Below are 8,571 nucleotides of genomic sequence, written 5' to 3' on the forward strand. Positions count from 1 at the left end.
TATGACTTTTTTTAATTTTTTTTTCGACTTGCTATACTATGACTTTTTTCATATGCTATACTATGACTTTTTTTTCACATGCTATACTATGACTTTATTATGACTTTTTTTCGACATACTATACTATGACTTTTTTATTACTTTTTTTCGACATACTATACTATGACTTTATGACCTTTTCAACATACTATACTATGACTTTTTATGACATTTTTTCAACATACTATACTATGACTTTTTTATGACTTTTTTTCGACATACTATACTATGACTTTTTTAGAATACTATCAAGTACTTACTATGACTTTTTCGACATACTATACTATGACTCATTTATGACTTTTTTTCAACATACTATACTATGACTTTCTTTTGACTTTTTTTCGACATACTATACTATGAATTTTTTATGAATTCTTTTCGACATACTATACTATGACTTTATTATTTTTTTCGACATACTGTACTATGACTCATTTATGACTTTTTTTCAACATACAATACTATGGCTTTTTTTCGACATACTATACTATGACTTTTTTATGACTTTTTTTCAAAATACTATACTATGACTTTTTTATTACTTTTTTCGACATACTATACTATGACTTTTTTTCAACATACTATACTATGACTTTTTTATGACTTTTTTTCGACATACTATACTATGACTCATTTATGACTTTTTTTCAACATACTATACTATGACTTTATTATGACTTTTTTTCAACATACTATACTATGACTTTTTTATTACTTTTTTTCGACATACTATACTATGACTTTATTATGATTTTTTTTCATAATACTATACTATGACTTTTTTATTACTTTTTTCGACATACTATACTATGACTTTTGTGACTTTTTTCAACATACTATACTATGACTTTATTATGACTTTTTTTCAACATACAATACTATGACTTTATTATGACATTTTTTCGAAATACTATACTATGACTTTTTTATTACTTTTTTTCAACATACTATACTATTATCATTAACACTTTTACACATACTATCATTAACAAACACAGAGTTACACCATCTATCATTAACACAGAGTTACACCATCTATCATTAACAGAGTTACACCATCTATCATTAACACAGAGTTACACCATCTATCATTAACAGAGTTACACCATCTATCATTAACACAGACACAGAGTTAATTCATCTATCATTAACAGAGTTACACCATCTATCATTAACAGAGTTACACCATCTATCATTAACACAGAGTTACACCATCTATCATTAACAAACAGAGTTACACCATCTATCATTAACACACACAGAGTTACACCATCTATCATTAACAGAGTTACACCATCTATCATTAACACAGAGTTACACCATCTACCATTAACACAGAGTTACACCATCTATCATTAACACACACAGAGTTACACCATCTATCATTAACAGAGTTACACCATCTATCATTAACAAACACAGAGTTACACCATCTATCATTAACAGAGTTACACCATCTATCATTAACAAACACAGAGTTACACCATCTATCATTAACACAGAGTTACACCATCTATCATTAACAAACACAGAGTTACACCATCTATCATTAACACAGAGTTACACCATCTATCATTAACACAGAGTTACACCATCTATCATTAACACAGAGTTACACCATCTATCATTAACACAGAGTTACACCATCTATCATTAACAGAGTTACACCATCTATCATTAACACAGAGTTACACCATCTATCATTAACAGAGTTACACCATCTATCATTAACACAGAGTTACACCATCTATCATTAACAGAGTTACACCATCTATCATTAACAAACACAGAGTTACACCATCTATCATTAACAGAGTTACACCATCTATCATTAACACAGAGTTACACCATCTATCATTAACACAGAGTTACACCATCTATCATTCACAAACACAGAGTTACACCATCTATCATTAACAGAGTTACACCATCTATCATTAACACAGAGTTACACCATCTATCATTAACACAGAGTTACACCATCTATCATTAACACAGAGTTACACCATCTATCATTAACAGAGTTACACCATCTATCATTAACACAGAGTTACACCATCTATCATTAACAGAGTTACACCATCTATCATTAACACAGAGTTACACCATCTATCATTAACACAGAGTTACACCATCTATCATTAACAAACACAGAGTTACACCATCTATCATTAACACAGAGTTACACCATCTATCATTAACACAGAGTTACACCATCTATCATTAACACAGAGTTACACCATCTATCATTAACACAGAGTTACACCATCTATCATTAACACAGAGTTACACCATCTATCATTAACAGAGTTACACCATCTATCATTAACACAGAGTTACACCATCTATCATTAACACAGACACCATCTATCATTCACAAACACAGACCTCCTTACACCATCTATCATTAACACAGTGCAGAGTTACTCCATCATGTCTCCATGAACACCATGACGTTACATTATCGGTATTTATTATGAACACCATGACGTCACACTCCCGGTACTCCTCTGACGTGAACACCATGACGACACTTTTACACTACCTTTTTACTTTCATTCTGAGAGCGTGAACACCATTTTAACTTTTACTTTTCTTTTTTTCTTATGTAGCACTTTGAGTATTCCCTCTTACAAATAAAATTCATTATTATTATTATTATTATTACCATGACGTCACACTCCCGGTACTCCTCTGACGTGAACACCATGACGTTACACCATCTTCCCATTCTGACGTGAACACCATGACGCTACACTCCCTCCCTGACGTGAACACCATGACGTCACACTCCCGGTATTCCCTCTGAACACCATGACGTCACACTCCCGGTATTCCCTCTGACGTGAACACCATGACGTCACACTCCCGGTATTCCCTCTGACGTGAACACCATGACGTCACACTCCCGGTACTCCCTCTGACGTGAACACCATGACGTGAACACCACACTCCCGGTACTCCCTCTGACGTGAACACCATGACGTCACACTCCCGGTATTCCCTCTGATGTGAACACCATGACGTCACACTCCCGGTATTCCCTCTGACGTGAACACCATGACGTCACACTCCCGGTACTCCCTCTGATGTGAACACCATGACGTCACACTCCCGGTATTCCCTCTGATGTGAACACCATGACGTCACACTCCCGGTATTCCCTCTGATGTGAACACCATGACGTCACACTCCCGGTACTCCCTCTGATGTGAACACCATGACGTCACACTCCCGGTATTCCCTCTGATGTGAACACCATGACGTCACACTCCCGGTATTCCCTCTGATGTGAACACCATGACGCCACACTCCCGGTATTCCCTCTGATGTGAACAACACTCCCATGACGTCACACTCCCGGTATTCCCTCTGATGTGAACACCATGACGTCACACTCCCGGTACTCCCTCTGATGTGAACACCATGACGTCACACTCCCGGTACTCCCTCTGATGGAGAGTCAGTGCTGATAGCTCCCGTCCATCTTGTTGGGGAGAGACTGTCACACGTTTCCCATGATGATGGAGGGGAGGACGGGTTTGAAACGTCTCCTCCTCCTCAGCTCACGGGGAACCCGGGTCTCCTCCTCCGGCAGCAGCAGCGCTAACAGCTGACCCCTGCTGACCCTCAGTGACCCCTGATGACCCCTGCTGACCCTTAGTGACCCCTGCTGACCCTTAGTGACCCCTGCTGACCCCTAGTGACCCCTGCTGACCCTTAGTGACCCTGCTGACCCCTGGTGACCCTTAGTGACCCTGCTGACCCCTGCTGACCCTTAGTGACCCTGTGACCCCTGGTGACCCTTAGTGACCCTGCTGACCCTGGTGACCCTTAGTGACCCCTGGTGACCCTGCTGATCCTTAGTGACCCCTGCTGACCCCTGCTGTAAACAAAGGGGGCCATGGCTGCGGGCTGAGACTCCGGGCACGGAGGTGAAAAGTGCAAAGATCTGCAGGTAGACCACGTGAAACTCTACGTGTCTCGCTGCCATACTGCACAAGTGTTTACAACAATTAAATAAGTAACAGAAAGTAACAGAAAAACAGAATGTAAAGGAAACGGCTCAGAGGTGAGCAGCAGCTGCTGTCAGTAGAATGATGTTCTTTAAACACAGCACTGAGTTCAGAAGCTGTAAACCGCTAACCAGCTGACTAAAGGTTAGCATGGTGCTGTGGACTGTTCTGTTAGAACATCTATAAACTACACTCTCTCAGTAGCACATGGCTAACCAGCTACATGCTAACCTCACTCAGCTAGCTGATGATTGTGTGTTAGCATCACAACAACATGCTCATAGTGTTTGATTAACTCAACACTACAGTTGACCAAATTAAATGTGAACACATCATTTGAACAATACAAAAAAAAGAATTAAAAAGAAATACTGAATAGAGCTCTAAAGCATCATGTAGCTCAGTCATGTTAGTGTTAGCTGTTAGCTCTGTTAGTTAGCAGGACTGCTGCTAACAGAAGCTAACGGCTAACATTAAGGGATCAGTGGCAGAAACCAAATCCCTGGTTTCACCTTAACAAATAACACATTCTTTGTCCATTTGGCTTCCAACACACATTAAAACCCGGCGCACAGAGAACATCTGGTTTAATATAATCTAGTTTCTGGTTCTCTGGTAGCCTCAATGCTAACTGCTGCTAAAACCCACAATGTCTCTACAACTGTTCAATAAACAACATACAACATGTTGGAGCTAGGCTAACAGTTTCCCCCTGATCCCAGTCTTTGTGCTAAGCTAAGCTAAACATCCTGGATCTATTTCTACACACTGCTGACTCTTGAGACAGAAAGGAGGATGACTTCATCAATGTTGGACTGTAAATGTATTACTTTGTGGTAACTGTACATTTGTACTCTGAAATTAATGCTAGCCTGCTAGCTAACGTTAGTCATTGTAGCTCATTCTTTTGTTGATTTAAATTGATGTTATATATCTACATTTATATCTATATTCATGGAGCGAGGAGTGCAGTTTATCCTTATGTCCAGGCTTTTGCTAAGCTGTGTGGAGAGTGAAGCATTGTGGGTAATGAAGTGCTGTGTGTGCTTCTAGCCCGGCCATGCAGCCAGCTGTGTGGTTTGTCGGCGTTGTGGAGCTAGTGGACACCTGTACGCCTTCTACTGCGCAGCCTGTGGCGGCCTGCTGGAGGCCCCGCCCCGCCCACATCCCGGATGAACATCACGCAACCTGTCAGGGGACGCGCCACCGACCAGGTACGCTGCAGTGCTGACATCATGACATTCATTATAAAAACATGACACAGACACTGTTCTCTACCTGAGCAGGCTTCAGCCACAACTTCCCATGATGCCACCTGGCAAGCCACGCCCTCATCCGGCCCCGCCCCCAGAACAAAGATAGCCACACCCACTGCTGAGCAGTCCACACAGACTGTTGGACTCTATTACCCATCAGCCACAGAGCTTCAGAGGAAGGAAACACAGGCAATGCTTCAACTCAGCAAACAGCAGACGACCAGAGACCGCCAACCACTACTGACCGCCATCAGTCCTGGTAGAGGTAAAATACTACTACTAGTACTACTAGTACTACTGGTACTACTAGAGGAGGTGGTCTTCTGGACTGAACCCGTCTGTGTCTCCAGGTTTCTGGAGGAAGCAGCTGGATCACCTGTGTGCTCACCTGAGGAGCTACGCTCAGAACAACGCCCCCTTCAGGACTCTGCTGGGTGAACCTCGTCTGGGCCAGGTAAGCCTCACCTCACCTGTACTCAATGACATCACCTGTGTGATTATTTAAACTGAGACTGGTCCTGAATCAGTCTCAGTCTAGTCCTGATCCTCTATAGACCTCCGTCAGTAAACAGACCATCAGAGAGAAGATGTTCTGTTTCTATAAAACTCTATATTATTCTTAAAGCTTGTCACCGTGAACATCTGACCAGGTGACCTTGATCACCTGACCAGGTGACCCTGATCACCTGACCAGGTACAGACAGTGCTGTGCTGGACCTCCTGTGTGTCAGGTGACGTGCTGTGTCTCTCTTCAGATGGTCTCTGCTGTGATTCAAGAAGATCGTTACGAAGTCAGCGTGACTGTCAGCTTCGTGTCAGCCGGACGAGAAGAACGTCAGGTGTGTTGTGGAACATGGAACCTGTAGAACCGGGTTTTTATGGTTCCCTGTGTTTCATGAGTGTTTCATGAGTGAAGACAGTGAAGACACTTCCCTGTGTTTGTTCTCAGGTGGATCCGGCAGGTCCTGCAGGTCGGACTGAGACTCTGAGCATGGTGACGGAGCGATCAGCCGACAGCAGCAGTCTGAGTGAGAACCAACACTTCACATGTTCCCCCATTATCAAACCTCAGAACCAAGAACCAAACCGCCATGCTGCACCGTTTAAAGCCGCCGGCAGACAGAACGTCAGCTACGGCGGCCTGGACGGTCCAAAATACACATTGAATGGGGTTGTGGCTTTTCTGATGTTCATCAGTTCATTCCATAAAGAGTTTCTGAAGCTAATGCTAACGATGCTAATGGTTCCTTTAAAAGATGGATTTGCATCATGTGGTTTGGTTTGTGTGTCTGACAGGAAGTGACCCTCCCAAACCGAACCGGACCCCCAAACCTCCGGTAAGAAACCAGACAGGAACTTCCTCATCACTTGACTTCTGCTGCTGTTCAGTCACAGATGAAAGCTCCTCTCTGATTGGTCCTTCTGGTTCCAGGTGAGGGACGTTCAGCTGCTGAAGGAGCTGGGTCCGGGTCCGGGTCGAGGTCAGATCAGCGTCGTCCAGCAGCTCCTGGATCAGGTACGAGTCTCTGCAGCCAATCAGCACTCTGATACACCAAACGCTGCTCCCTGATTGGTCGATACTATTGCTATCTCTCCTGACATAGCTGACACTGATCGGTCCGTCTGTTCCCTCCTTGACCATCAGGGGGCGGACCCCTCCTGCTGCGACGGCGACGGTCGTCATGCCTTGGCGGTTGCCGTGGTGAACGGTCACCATGAAGCACTTCCTGTTTTAGTGCAGCGAGGAGCCGACGTGGACCAGCAGTCCGGACGGTGAGAGGAGGTCATGAAGATCTCACTGAACCAAGGAGTATGAGGACTGGTACGACTAAAATGTCTTCTTCTTCTTCTTCTTCTTCTTCTTCTTCTTCTTCTTCTTCTTCTTCTTCTTCTTCTTCTTCTTCTCTTCCTCCTCCTCTTCCTCTTCTTCCTCCTCCTCCTCTTCCTCTTCTTCCTCCTCCTCTTCTTCCTCCTCTTCCTCTTCCTCCTCCTCCTCAGGATGAAGAACACTGCTCTACATGAAGCTGCAGCTCTGGGCTCTGAAGGTCTGAAGGGGGCTCAGGTCCTGCTCAGGTATGAAACACCTGGTGCACCTGTACTAGTACCACTACTATACTACACTACTACTACTACTACTATACTACTACTATACTACTATACTACTACTATACTACAACTACTACTATACTACTACTATACTACTATACTACTACAGGTATTAAACACCTGGTCCATTCAACTGAACTGTACTACTACTACAACTTCTATACTACTAATACTATAACACTACTAGTACTACTACTACTATACTACTAGTTCTACTACTATACTACAGGAATTAAACACCTGGTCCAACTGTACTACTACTACTACTACTAATACTAATAACTAGACACAAAACAACTACAAAGGGACATAAAGAACCATATATAAAATATATAAATTATATAAAATATATAAATTATATAAAATATATAAAATATATCAATTATATCAATTATATAAAATATATAAATGATGTAAAATATATAAACTATATAAAATATATACATTATATAAAATATATAAACTATATAAAATATATACATTATATAAAATATATACATTATATAAAATATATAAATTATATAAGATATATAAATTATGTAAAATATATAACATATATAAATTATATAGAATATATAAAATATATTAAATATATAAATTATATAAGATATATAAATTGTATAAATTATGTAAAATATATAAAATATATAAATTAAATTAAATATATAAAATATATAAATGTCTCAGAAAACTCGTTTTATAAAATGTTTCTTTTTAAACGCTTCAGTTCATCTGAAAACCAGCTCCTGATTGGTTGGACAGGTTTCGACAGGTGTTCAGGTGTTATTGGGTTCCTCTCATTCCTCAGCTTTGGGGCCGGCGTGCGGCGGAGGAACGCCGGCGGTCAGACGGCGTACGACGTGGCGGTGACGTCCGGATGTGACCTCACGGTGTCTCTGCTGGCGGCGCGGACCGGACTGGACCTGCTGGGAAGACTGGGAAAACCCAGAGGGAACCCGGATGTTTCCAGTTAGAGCCATCTGCCTCCACTGGTGTTCATCTCATCCACATGTTGGAACATCTGGACCAACAATAGCTCGATATGAGATATTGACATGTTATTTTTGTTTTAGGAGCTCAATATAAATATATATATATTATTTATATATATAAATAATATATATATTTATATATATAAATAATATATATAT

The 8,571-nt window shown here is 41.2% G+C and overlaps 1 protein-coding gene across 2 annotated transcripts; it reads left to right on the plus strand.

The window, feature by feature from the left end:
* The first annotated feature begins 5,223 nt into the window (after positions 1 to 5,223).
* Positions 5,224 to 8,490, plus strand: LOC129096413 (double zinc ribbon and ankyrin repeat-containing protein 1-like). 2 transcript variants are annotated; one of them, XM_054605190.1, is made up of 10 exons: positions 5,224 to 5,272; positions 5,345 to 5,579; positions 5,665 to 5,768; positions 6,070 to 6,153; positions 6,264 to 6,342; positions 6,611 to 6,651; positions 6,747 to 6,830; positions 6,960 to 7,087; positions 7,313 to 7,387; positions 8,229 to 8,490. In XM_054605190.1, exons 1-10 carry the CDS (start codon positions 5,231 to 5,233, stop codon positions 8,392 to 8,394), a joined length of 1,038 nt encoding a protein of 345 aa, XP_054461165.1. In that variant the 5' UTR covers positions 5,224 to 5,230; the 3' UTR covers positions 8,395 to 8,490. The 2 variants fall into 2 exon arrangements, with proteins under 2 accessions (XP_054461165.1, XP_054461166.1); XM_054605191.1 differs by having other exon boundaries at positions 5,345 to 5,573.
* The last annotated feature ends 81 nt before the right edge of the window (positions 8,491 to 8,571 follow it).

This window comes from Anoplopoma fimbria, chromosome 9 (genome assembly GCF_027596085.1).
Source record: "Anoplopoma fimbria isolate UVic2021 breed Golden Eagle Sablefish chromosome 9, Afim_UVic_2022, whole genome shotgun sequence".
NCBI classification, from domain to species: Eukaryota; Metazoa; Chordata; class Actinopteri; order Perciformes; family Anoplopomatidae; genus Anoplopoma; species Anoplopoma fimbria.

What these genes read in the sequence shown, in the direction of transcription:
- LOC129096413 (XM_054605190.1), top strand. Translation starts at nt 5,231, where the DNA reads ATGAACATCACGCAACCTGTCAGGGGACGCGCCACCGACCAG. An exon ending in AGCCGACAGCAGCAGTCTGA is followed by an intron (nt 6,343 to 6,610) that starts GTGAGAACCAAC and finishes TGTGTCTGACAG; the next exon opens with GAAGTGACCCTCCCAAACCG. An exon ending in GTGGACCAGCAGTCCGGACG is followed by an intron (nt 7,088 to 7,312) that starts GTGAGAGGAGGT and finishes CCTCCTCCTCAG; the next exon opens with GATGAAGAACACTGCTCTAC.